The sequence below is a fragment of the Callospermophilus lateralis genome, unplaced genomic scaffold (genome assembly GCF_048772815.1).
Source record: "Callospermophilus lateralis isolate mCalLat2 unplaced genomic scaffold, mCalLat2.hap1 Scaffold_86, whole genome shotgun sequence".
Lineage (NCBI taxonomy): Eukaryota > Metazoa > Chordata > Mammalia > Rodentia > Sciuridae > Callospermophilus > Callospermophilus lateralis.
In genome coordinates, this window is record NW_027516693.1 from 3435192 (window position 1) to 3448772 (window position 13581).

The following is a 13581-nucleotide window of genomic DNA, read 5'->3' on the forward strand; positions in this document are numbered from 1 at the left end:
TAAAATGGAAAACAACAGGACAGGACCTTCTAATACCTTTGCCCTCTCTATTGTACTTTTACAACATTCTACACACTAGAAATGTTTTGTTTCATTTCCTGCTGGTTAAAATAAACTATGAAAGTTTAAACTAAACATTCTTTAAAGCATAGTGATTCATAAAGCCTAATACTACTCTGGACTGGCAAAAGTAATCCCCAACATTTCTTCACTCTGTCCCCTCTTTTCATGCCCAGAATCAAGACTCTTGGCAGAGGCCATTATTTCTCATCTATACTATATTGTAATACTTCTTGAATCTCCAGACTTGTCCCTCCCTACAATGCTGCTAAAGTGAGTTTTAAAAATTTTCCATTACTCCCCATCACATACTTAAAGCAGAATTTCTCAAACTTTAAACATTTACCTGCTTTGTAAGTTTTGACATATTCAGGTTTCACCTATAGTCTTGGAAATTTAATAGATTCCTTTTCCTTTAAATGAAATCACATTTTAACTTAAAGTTGGCCTCATCCTAATCAATACTATCAGAGAAATGGCAACTTTGGCAGATTTTTTTTCTTTTCTGTATTAAATAAGTGTATAACTATGAAGACAAAAACATCCATGTGCTATTCCAAAGTATATTGTATCACCAAAGAGGCACAAATGATCCTCTGGAAGGCACAGACCTATAATGTAAAAACCTGGTCCTTTGGCCTGACCCAATTGGATCTTCACTGCCTTCTTGGTTTTGGTCCTTGCCCTTTTCTCATGTGTGTTGCCAGCTCTCATGAACCAACTGCAGGTCACCAACTTGCCATGATGTTTTGTGATCATTATATAGCTCTTCTTTCCAGTCCTTCTCTCCACGCATCTATTCTCATTTGCTCATGTGGATGGAAGGACCCTCCTCAGCATTTTTACACTTCCTTTGCCATCAGCAGAGTGCTCTCCACTCCCTGTCCTTGGATTTTGTCAACATTGGACTCAAACAAAACACTGCTAGAAGGCTGAAATATACTGGGCATCTTGACCAGCTCATTTGGTCAGAAGACCTGCTGATCTTTCCCTTGCGTTGTGTTTGACTAGGCTGTTTAACAATTCAGTGAAATAGAAACTGACTTGTAGAAAACTGTTAGTAGTACGTATCATTCTTGTTTATAAATAATTGTAAAGTGGCAGTCCAATTGCTCTCCCTCCTCTGATGAGAAAGAAGCCACTTTTGTATCTATGAATCAAACATACTTTGGCATTTTTGACAAAATTACATATTTAATAAATCTTTGGGTTCTCCTCTGAAGTGGTTGTAACTCAATGAATTAAAGCCTCTAACGTGTTCATTGTGTACTTCTTGGGAATCATGATTTTAACTTTCTTTTTCAAAACCATCCTTTAACATCATTTGGCCTTCAGCCTGGCACAAAGTAGGCACACGCAGTACATATCTGTTAATAATTTAATGAAATAATACAGTTAGACAAGTAAATATGGTCTTTGCCATGGTCAACATCAAGTATTTAGGTCTGGATGATTCATCCTTAAAGTAGGGTGTGGAATACTAGTGTGACTCTTGGCCTCTATTCCAAAGTTGAAATTGAGTTGGGGCCGGAGTCTGGGAGTCGAGTGCTCCCCTCCCCGGCATGCTTCCTCGCCGGGGAGGAGCGGCCGAGGCGCAGTTCCTACACAGCTTCCTCCTGCAGCACCAGCCACCCGCGCCATCGCTCTCCAAGGGTTCGCCGTGGGCGCCGGGCGCTGCGCAGCCCAGAGACTGTGGGGGAGGGCGGGGAGGCGCGGCCGCACGCACGCGCGCAGCAGAGGCCCCGCCCCTTAGCCCGCCGGGCGGGTCCCCGGGAGAACCTGTCTGGCGGGGCGGGGAGCAGAGCTTCCTTCTTGAGGGCTTCGCTGCGCTGCCCGAATTCTCCTTCCGCCGCTGTGTCAGGACTCCTAGGCGAGCCTAGGGGCTAGCGGAAGGGCACCGGAGCCGCGGCCCGCGAGGGCCATGTCGCCGAGGGGGGAGCCGCTGCAGGCCTCGCCGTCCCCGGCCCTGCAGCCGCCTCGGGGCGCGCCCTTGGGGCAGTCGCTAGCCTCCCTGGCCAGCGGGACCCTCCTCCGCCTTGGGGAGCCGCTGCTGCGGAGGCTCGTCGAGACCTTGGACCACGCACCCGTTGGCCAGGGCTGGAGGCGGCTGGCCGAGCTGGCCGGCAGTCCGGGGCGCCTCCGGCTCAGGTGAGCCTGGGCGGGTGTGTGGGCTGGGGCGGGGGGATGGAGCGCGTCGCTGGGGTGAGGAGAGAGCGCAGGTGGGGACTGCTACCGAGAGCCTCCCCAGAGTCTCCGAGACCCGGAACCACAAAGTCCTGGGAATGCGAGGGGTGCGGGGTGGGATCCCGTTGGGGAAGGGGAGAGGCTGAAGTGGCCCGCGGCCGCTGCACCCTCTTCCTGCCCTCTGACCCTGGAGTTGAAAGCCACAAGTCCAGGTTGACCCGGGAAGATATTGAGAGAATGAAATTCTCTCCGAGTGTAATTCCAGAGAACTTAAAATGCAGAAAAAAGTTATGTGGACCCTGCCCTTGAGGGGCCAAGGAATGTCAGGAGGCAGGTGTGCAGTGAAGAGGGAGTGAAGCCAAGGACTGGGGTGCAGGGATTCCTGAAGATTTTTGTGCAGAGAAAAGGAAAGAGGGAAATTGAATCTAAACTCACCATCTTCCTCCATCAAATCAAGTTACCAGGTTTTCTTCTTGACTTCGTCATGAGCATAAACTTGATAAGTGAAACTTCCTGATAAGGAAAGGGTCCATGCTATTAATGATATTTGAAGTTTTTGGTCTCAGGACTCCTTTACACTCCTAAGAATTATCCTAGAATGAATGAAGCCCTTGGTTGGGATCCTAGCACCCCCCCCCTCCCGTGTGTGGTGAAAGCTTTGTGGCCACTTTTCTGTGGAGTAATATAGAGAGGAGGGCCATCCCCTAGTAAGAGGTGACAAGCACGGAAGGGCATGCATTTGTGAAATCTGGGAATTCTGGGTGGGAAGCCTGACAAGACAGGTGAGTTACACCAGTCTTCCAGGATGATGAAGATTAGTTCCATGTAGGTTAGTTGAGGTGGGGAGAATTGGAGAATTTGGGATGTTTAAGGTTGTGTCTATTGAGATCAGAAGAGTTAAGCTGCCATTATAAAAGTTAGCAGGGGAAACTTGGGTCTGGAGAGTGATAGGCAAGGGTCTGGGATAGCTGGTGATTCTTAGTCCATTTAAGACCAAAAAAAGCTTATGTTAAAGTGGTTTCATACCATGCTGGGAGAAGAGCATCTGAAGGTCCTAAAAGTGTTTTTCTCTAGTGTTAGACAAGACTTGTAGTGAGAGTCTGATTCAAGTGAACAATGAGTCACAAAAGAATGTGAAGAGTTTTCCTCAGAGTTACTTAGATTCACGGCCCAAATATCTTGAAAGTTGTTTTTTCTCTCTTTACTTTTTTCCTGACTCTATATCTTTCCTCAAATTAGATAAGAATTTACTTAAGAATATAAATCAATAAACCACAAGAAAAGTCCATTCAAAGCTGTCCAGCAGGAATTAGGAATACTTGTAAATATTTTCACACGGTTGTTGATGACTCAGCATAATTGCTTACTTATGGTTTAGTTTGCCACAACCATGAATGCCCTACATGAAAACCAACCGTGGTTAAATTCCAAACTGATCTAATATTGGACACTGCTGTATATAGGCACAGAGTCTGAGTGTCTTGCCCATAGTGTAAATTATAAGCTTCAGGAATTTGCAAAGATTTGTGAGGAGGGAGCTCTAAAATGCCTAAATTCTGCTCAGTCAGAAGCTAAGAAATGAGGCTAAAAAATGGGACTGTGGAACACGCACCAAGGAAAAACCATCAGTCATTGCATACATGCATGTAAAAGGTGCTCCTTTAGCTACAGAAACCCTGCCTTCACTCAGCTTATAACAGGAATGAGAATATGTGTTAAAGTTCTAGCCAAAGATTCCCTCCTCTCCATCTCCTGTCTCTGAATTTATCGTAGGTTAGAGCTCAGGCTTTGTATCTCTCTATTTTGTTTGTTAACCTAGTCTCCTGATGTATTCTTCAGTCATTTGACTTTATATATCATTAAGTTGATTACTCCCAATATATCTGCTTTGAATCCCCAGGTGTGTGTAGATGTCTATTTGTCATCTCTTCTTGATTGTCTTTTAGATATCTTAAATGTAACATGTCTGATCTTAACATGTCCACTCCCGCAAACTTTTTTCTCAGTTTTCTGCATCTCTATAAATGACAACTTTATCCTTCCAGTTGCTAGGCCAAAAAAAAAATCAGTCATTCTCTGATTCTGCTTCTAGATATATTGTTTTTATCTTCAAATCCTCAGTATATATCTGGAATCCAACTTCCACATCTACCATACTGGGCCAAGCTACCATTATTTCTCACCTGAATTATTCCAATAGCCACTCAACTTCTTCCTCCTTTTGCTTTGCCCCTATTTCTGGTCTGTTCTCAGCATAGAAGATTCTTTAAAAACATTAAATCGTATTTTGTCTATCCTCTCTTCAAAACCCTCTAGTTGCTTTTCCATCTCAGTGTAAAAATGCTATTTAGATACTAGTTAACACTTGAACTTTACATCCTACAGTTAATCAATCTCTCTCCACCACCACCACTTTAGTCATACCCCCTGAATATAGTAGCGTCTTTGTACCTGCTGCTTATTCAGAATGAGGTGGTCTCCACAAATAACTACATGATTTGCTTGTCCACTTTTCAAGTGTTTGCTTAAAAGCCATCCTCTGGATAAGTACTTTATGGATTATAAGATTTGGAATTACCCCATACATCTGTTCCAGTATTTCTTGTCCCCTTGCTTTGCTTTAGTTTTCTCCAAAACACTAGATAGATGGATATATATCAGGAGATGTGCCGGGAATGGCAGTGCACACATGTAATCCCAGCAACTCAGGAGATTGAGGCCAGAGGATCGAGAGTTCTAAACCAGCCTCAGTAAGTTTACAAGGCCCTAAGCAACTTAGCAAGACTCTAACTCAAAAAAAAAGGCAGCGGGGACAGGAGATGTGACTCAATGGTTCAGTGCCCCTAGGTTCAATCCCCGGTACCAAAAAGAGAGAGAGGTTTGTGTGTTATCTATCCTCCTCTAAAGTGAAAAATTCAGGAAGGTAGCAAATATTATTTGTTGATCTATTCTCAATACCTAGAAAAAATTTACCTATTTTGGGTGATTAATAAATAAGTGGTTCCGGCATAATTTTGATGCTGATAAATTAAAACTAATTACATAAATAGATAGATAGATAAATTGAATTAATAAATGAAGATTCCAGAGAGTAAATGTACCAAGAGAAGAAGCAGAAGGACCTAAAAGCAATTCTGTGGTTTATACCCCCCAAAATGCCATTATAATATGTTCCATTTGATTTTATAAAAAGCAAAGCCCATTTGTTTCAGTAATAAAGCAATTTTTAAATGTAATTCAAAAATTCTGAATTAGGACTCAGGAAGCAGGAATATAACTAAGGAAGGAAAGATAAAATTTGAGTATGTTTCATGCATCACCTTAGCTGAAAGCCAGTACCCATGCAGAATATTCAGAATCTTGCTTTTTTCTTTGCCTCTGTATAGGAAGAGAAATTGATTACTTCAATTTGGTCTTTTGGGAAAGAAAAGTCAGAGGGTTTCTATATCAATGTAAACAGTTAAAGTATCAGATTTAATGAGATGACGTCTTAATTTCATGTATTAGATCCTGGCAAACTTCTCATAAAACAAGTTTATTTAGCATATAGTATTCTTATTTAAAAATAATCTTATTCTGATTATTTAAAAACTTAGTAATCCTGATTCTTGTAATGGCTGGTTCCCAGAAGCGGTGTCACATGTGCTCTCTTAGCCTCAGCATCCAGAGCTCCAAAAAGGGAATATTTCAAGCCAGATAGATTTTTATATGTACCATTTCTCAGCCTTCAAGATCCCAATATCATAACCTCAGTTTCAACACAATTGTTATTAGTCCTCATTTCATTGCTTTTGGTTCTGCTAGTTGTTGAAACACTAGAAACCGGGACGCAATCGCTACCTTGTTAGATGTGGTTCTCAGCATTACAGGCATTTGTGCTTGCCTTGGTGTGTATGCACAAAAGCAGAATGGACAGATGTAACCTTTAAGGGCCTCCTGAATCAAACTTTGCCCTGAAAACTTTTGTGTTATTGAGGATAAACCTGAGTTTAGTCTGTAAACTTCCCAATGAACGGTAATGGTTTCTTATTCTTAGTTGTTTCTTATGAAATGAGAAAAAATAGATGTTTGTTACATGGAAAAAATGTTTTCTTTATAACAAATAATGTACTGAAAACTGCAGCCTATAAATTGTATTTACTTTATACCATCCCAAAGCATGGGATGGTATGAAGTAAATAGTAGTTGAAAGTTTCAGAATTCTCAAAGCACAGGAAATAGGAAGGAAGAATCTCTTGTCCAGAATCTGGCAGATCTCCACTGTCAAGTTATCACTGCCTCCTGAATCCTTAAGGAGTCTTTTTCTCCATGTTTTTATTATCTGTTTGCTTTATATACCAAGTTAATATTGTACTTACATATCAAATAGCCAAAATTAAAACATTTATCTATAGGGGGAAAAAGGTTTGGAAAATGTATTTTAATATATATTATATTGAAATGGAAAAAGATTTAAAGTTAAAAAGAACCCTTTATATTGACATTGGAAGAGATTCAGTGTAAGCAAAACAACCTTTGTATTAATTGAGTAACATCCCATGTTGAGAAGTATTATATTAAATATAAGCTCATTCATTATGTTTTAAGTTAAAAAAAAAAGCCTAGTAGTCCTTATGTTATTTCCATGTTTGTTCCTTGGCTTGACTTGGGTGTTTTAAGTCTTTTCTGATTGCTAACTTTGTAACATTAATTGTTTTATCTAGTGACATTTTTGAGTCATTGGCTTCTCTTTTTCTCTAGAGCCCTACTAGCACTATTTGTATTTGCTCATGTGCCATTATTTCAGATATTGTAGTTCCCCAATGGAATGAAGGCATATTCCTTTCATAAAACAGCAGAATTTAACCTTTTAGCACCTTCATTTTGGATCATCTTGAGCTTCATTATCTTCAAAGAAGAAGTTAAAAAGAAATTTTTTCTGTTCTTCCTAGTTCTTATTTTCAAATGAAAGACAAAAATTTTGATCACTATCAAGGTTGAATTTCTCTCACATCCTGCTGCAAGATTTCTCTTGAATTCTCCTGCCTTAATAACTCTGGGAATTGAGTGAAGGGAATAAAGAGGAGGAGGAAATTCTAAAGAAGGAGGAGGAAAGAACACTAACACTGATAATGTAAATAGTTTCTCAGCACACACCAACTTGTGATTAATCCCTTATAGTACCTGGAATGGTTCAGCTATTTAGTAGATGTATCATTCTGAAAAGAGGTTGTTGACTTGAATAAATTTGTCATTTTCAGTTGTCTGGACCTGGAGCAGTGTTCTCTTAAGGTGTTGGAGCCTGAAGGAAGCCCAAGCCTGTGTTTACTAAAACTAATGGGTGAAAAAGGTTGCACGGTAGCGGAATTGAGTGACTTCCTACAGGCTATGGAACACACGGAAGTTCTTCAGCTTCTCAGCCCCCCAGGTGGGTTTTCTGGTAGAAGTTTGTGGAGTAAAACTTAGAGAAAACCATCTCATTTACCAGGTAAATTTCATTAAATTTTTTCTTGTCCTATATCAAAACCAAAAAAGACATAAAAAGCAAATAAAAATGCATGAACATTGATTATAGTTCAAAGAACCGGCTATAGGAGATGTTTTTGAAACAATTGGGAAATTTTTAATGTAGCCTACATATTTGACATTATGGAGTTCATGCAATAATATTGTAGTTCTATAGAGGAATCTATTCCAAGGAGATGCATGATAAAATATTTATAGGTAAGATTATAATAATCTTATTATAGATAAGACTGTATTGTCTGTTATAGGTAACAGACACTGAAACATTTAGCCAAAAAAGTGAACTCACACAATTATTTTTGTATATGTATGTATATGGATGATAAAGGAAGTAGGGCAGATGTTTATTTTATTTTGTTTTGATTTTGGTATGGACCACTTAACCACTGAGTCACATCCCCAACCCTTTTTTTATATTTTATTTAGAGACAGGGTCTCGCTAAATCGCCGAGGCTGGCTTTGAACTTGCAATCCTCCTGACTCAGCCTCCAGAGCTACTGGGATTATAGGCATGTGCCCCCACACCTGCCAGATGTTTAAAGTTTTAAGTTTTTTTGCCAACATGATATTTTAAGTGTAATTAAATAAATCACAATAGTTTTTCCTAAATATGTCAAAATTGAGTGAGGCATCTTACTTCCAAAGTCAAATGAGGAATAGGAAACAGTTCCTCCTCTCTGTAGCTATAGTTAGAGTTAGTCAATTGCAATAGTGTCAGGAAAGACATGTATCAGAGTTGCCTGATGCAACAGTACTACAGGCTCCCAAGTGTCCACTGAAAGCAAAGAGGCCAGCTAGACTTGGAAGGGCCGTAGACTAAGGAATTGAAGCTCTCTGTTTTATATAAATTTCAGGTATGCCACTTCATTATATAACCAACCTGGTTATGATATATTGTTATGTTAAATAAGGATTTAGGGACAGAAGGTATAGCAGTAAACTATGGATTTACATGTACCAGAAACCCCAACTCAAACTGATAGAATAGAGGGAATACATTGCTTGTCCCGACTGAAAAGCCTATTTCTAAGGGACTGGTTGGTTTTTGTCTTTGTTGTTCTTCTCTTGACATAAGCTTCCTTTTAAGATGTCTGCTATCCATTCCTGGTCTCATGTATCTTTGTCCCCACATTCCCAGAAAAATCAAAAGATTCACTCTCATTAATTAGTTTTGTATACTTCCCTGTCCCTAAACCTGTCATTGTAGCCAGGGACATGGAATGTGCTTATTTGCCTGGATTAAAGCCAGTAGTGAATTGAGTTGAGTCAGCTTTCCAGGAACCACATGTATCACCAAACAAAAATTAAACCTGTTGAATGGAAAACAGAAGCAACATATGCTGGGGATATAACCAAAAAATCATGAACAAATGAGAAGAAACATGGACTCCCAAGTCATCCCAATTTACTAAAGTAGATGGTAAAATAAGCCACCAGTAAATGCTTCCTTTGAGATATGCACAGTTTTGAATGTTTGGCTTTTGTTTCCCACTGCCTCTTCATATCAAGTGTTGCAAGCTAGGAATAACTAGCTGCTAATACAGATGCCCCAGTATGTAACTCTGTCCATCACCAATCAGTAAACTTCTTAAGATACTATTTATTAATTTTTATATGCCCAGTGCCTCAAATAGTGAGTACGCAGTAGTTGTGAGGATCAAAATCCACCAGTCTAGGGCACTAAGTTCTCATACTTTGTAGAACAATAAGGCCTCTGAAAACTTAAGAAACTTCTCTTGGAATTCAATAACACTTTTGAATCTCATTTCTCTTTTTCAATCATTCTGACCATTGGTTATCAATTCTGTAAAATGAGTGGAGTGTTCTATCAGAAGAGCAGGAGTGACATGGAGTAATGATGTGTTGAATTGTTTCTAGACAGTTACAGGGGCCAAACACATCTCTTAAATTTGTGGTGCAGTCACTGACCTTGAAATCTATGGTTCCCAATTAAAGTTTTCTGTATGTGAAACAAGGCTTTACTGAAATTGAGTTATAAATTTATTGATATGTAATGATCTGCCTGAATTTTTTAAATAATATTTTATATTTTGACTTTTGACAAGCCAGCAACTGGTAAAGTGCCTCCCTAGTAAACATCAGTAATCTTCCTTTTAAAAATACAGTTTTGCTCTTTGTGCTTTTCTCCAAATAATAAGAGCACTCTCCTGTCAGTATGCCCTGTTCAGGTTGTTCTGATATGTGGCAAACAGGTTTTTACAAGATCATTCCATAGGGCTCTTTTGGAGGAAATAGGAAAACAGTTTTTATATTACCACTTGTATGTTGTTTCTGTGAAGGTTTTTGTTGTATTAACCACATGGTATCAATAAAATTAGTTGTTACTTGAATATTATTTATTTATTTAAAAGGAAATAGTTTGGGGATTTAATAAAGCTCAGTAATTTTAGGAAGCAGTAAACTATTGTTAGTTTAATATCTATAGCTCCCCAATAATCTAAAATTTACACTATAGTTATTAGAATAAAGAAATGTAAGATTTAAAAAGAAGAATTTTAATATCAAGGCTATCAAAAATAAAAACTATTATAATTATATTAAGAATGCAAGCTCTGAGGTTGGGTTTGTGGCTCAGTGGTAGAGTGCTTGCCTAGCATGTGTCAGTCACTGGGTTTGATTCTCAGCACCTCATTTAAATGAATGAATAAAATAAAGGTCCATCAACATCAAAAATATTTTTAAAAAGAGAAGATTGCAAGCTCTGATAGAATCACCTCAATTTGTGACTTTGCTCATTCATTACGTAAACATTTACTGTATTCCAATACTTTGCTATCTCAGACGTCAAGTATTGTGAATTCAGAGCTGAATTAAATAATAGTTTCTACCTATTGAAGGTCATAGTTTAGTAGGGGAGGCAAACATCATAGCCAGGTCAACTGTAAAAATAAGTATATGTAAAGTAAGTTTATCTAATCTCTAGTTTTCCTTTTCAGTGTATTATATTCTTGAATCTTAGTAAAAACTAAGAAATATTCTAATGTTTTCTCTGTATTTTGTAGTTAATATCATTTCACAGGATGATATTAGTCCTTATTCCACAGAAAGTCTAATGATTTTTCTCTGATAGGGGTCGGATGATTTTTCTCTGATGTTAGGGGCTCTGATAGGGGTCTGGTTAGGGTTAATAATATGAATTCTGTCAAAGATGCTGTGAGCCTTAGAACAGGTCTTTGCAAGTCCAAATGCAAGGAGGAGGGGAAATTCTAGGTATATTCTGACAGAAGGAACTTTAGTTTGCTATATTCCATTCCAGTTGTTATGAAACAATAATGTAAAATAACCCTGAGAGATAACTGTAAAACAACCCTGAGAGATAACTGTAGTATTTGATATGTCTTTTAAGAAACTGGCCAAATTTCCTTTATATATTTGGTAGACCAGAAGTAGCTAAAGTTGTGAATGTTCCTCCATCTCTAACTGAATAATCCCTGTGATGTGGAGCCAGCTTCAGTAGCCATTTAATGTAAAGTCTTAGATGAGTGTGAACTCATCCTGAAATTCTTGCTGTCTTTAGGCTCTAGCACCTAATACATTTTCTGAAGTCCAGACTAAAGTTCCTCCCTTCTGCTTTCTTTCTCACTGCACTTTTCCACAGCAGGTAGTTGGCCAGCTGTGTTTTAGTGTGGCTGGTATCCATTCCTGGTTTCCAGCACTCACAGTGTTTCTCTATTTTTATTCCTTTGGGAATTGGACAAGGAGGTAATCAAATGTGCTAAAATTGTTTTTAACCAGAGATCTTATTTCAGATCTTTATTGTATTTAAGGGTCAAAGACTCTGATCCCAAAGCAACAATAGTGGCATATATAGTCTTGGAAGATGTAGATAAATTTAGATATGCAATTCAAGATATTTTTGCTTCTTTTATTCTAAGTGAAAACATTTTGAGCACAGACTTATAAGCTCTATCAGTTATATTTATGTAGATCATGAAATGATTACCTAAAGAAGTAAGATACTTACCTGCAATTGGTAGAACAGGGGCTGGAAATGTGAGGACATTTAAAGATAATTAACATTGTATATGTGGGTTCAGTTAGGATGAATTCTAAGTTTCTTACCCTGGTTTTGTGATATTGCTGTTTTTATTTCTTTCTTCATATAAAAGATGCTTCATTGAAGATACCTATCAGATAACTATGACACAGCACATGATTTCAGGAGCATCTTTTCCATTTGCCCCCACCCCTTTCTTTGATTTCATATCACTTTTATTCTTGAATTCTTTGTAGCATTCTCATTATGTTTTATATCAATTTTTATTGTCAAATGATCTCTAAGATAAGTGCAGAGACTACTGAACAGTATTCTTTAGTTTCCAAAATACCTGATCTTCAATTTTATCTTCATACCTCAGTGAAGTGTGAACATTTAATCTTTTTTTTATTTTAAATTTTATTTCCAACTTAAAACTTCATTATAAAGCTTGTCAAATAAACATGTCAAAAGCAAAATTAAACCAAACTGTAGCTGATGTCCAAGCACTGCAGTACTCATCTGATAACAAACCTTTTTCCTTGCCAGGAAAAGAACTGAATGTTCTCCATCCTCCCCCAAAACCTCCCTGTGATCCAGTCCAGAACCTTCTAGAACACCACTTTCCAATACCAGGAGAAAAGCATAACTTTAAAAAAAAAAAAGGCAACAAAAAAAATTTGCTTGCATACATCAGTACTGATAAAACACTGACAATTTCACCAAAGCAATGTTTAAACATTACAGGATGCAGAATGCTAGAGAAAACCAACTCCATGATCACATTAAGATAAGCTAGGTTATAGATACTTCAAATTGCAGGGTAGGATGAACAATGCATATCTAAATGGCTCATATATAAAATGTAGAATTAAAACCCAAACATACACTATAAGTATTACATTCCCCTATGTTTAAGATACTGAGAACAATTAGTTTTTAATACAAAAGTTTGGTGAATTTGCTACTGTTCCATTATAGGACAATTAATAATGAATGAGACTACATCAACTTCACTAGAATTTAAAGGTTAAATTTCCTTTATGCACATCTATTAAAAGAAGCAATTTTAAGTTAACGCCTTGTTTTCAGATAGCACTCCTTTTCAAGGTTTTGTGGACATAAAGGACATGTGGACAAAATACAGTATAAACTGCATGAGCTAAACAGTAGCAAAATCACTGTTCAATTTAAATGAAGAGTAGCAAAAACACTGTTGAATTTTAAAAGTCAAAAAAATATATAAAAATAGTAGCCTTAAATGGCAAATTTTTGAACACCAATGTTTGTAAAAAAAATGTTTAAATAGTAATGTTTCTCCAAAAATATATATTTATTCTATTTTTTCTATTTGTAAGAGTTTATAAAGGCAAACACACACCTGCAATTGAGGTAGCAAAGCCAAATTCACAAACTTTGGATTAAGAAAAAATACCTTTCCTATGTTTTAAGAGCATCCTCTATACAATATTAAATGAATTCTAATTGCTTCAAAATTTTTAATTCACATTTATTACTTTACAAAACTTAATTTAAAATACTGAAAATGTTTTTGTTAAAAAGCTACTTTAGTCCTGACAATTATCTCACATTCAAAATACTGTACAGAAAAATCTGAAGTCACCATATATTACATAAAAATAAGCTATGTATGTACATTTTCAAATGCAGTTTCAGAAGTTGAAGTTAAGCCAACTGCTACCAATGGGCCTCTTTAAACAGTGTCTGCTCCTAACCTGCCATCACTCTCCATGTACAGCGAATTCCTTTAAAAATCACATAACTTGTAAATGATTTAAAGAGAAGCAAATGAAATTGTTTTCTTAATGCAATGA

At 37.6% G+C, this 13581-nt stretch overlaps 1 protein-coding gene across 1 annotated transcript in view; it reads left to right on the top strand.

The window, feature by feature from the left end:
- The first annotated feature begins 1981 nt into the window (after positions 1 to 1981).
- The window catches only part of LOC143387819 (mucosa-associated lymphoid tissue lymphoma translocation protein 1-like), a 51051-nt gene continuing 39451 nt past the window's right edge, over positions 1982 to 13581 (top strand). Inside the window, exons 1-2 of the mRNA XM_077108515.1 lie at positions 1982 to 2208; positions 7485 to 7651. Coding sequence (XP_076964630.1) covers positions 1982 to 2208; positions 7485 to 7651 — 394 coding nt within the window. The remainder of the gene's footprint in view (positions 2209 to 7484; positions 7652 to 13581) is intronic.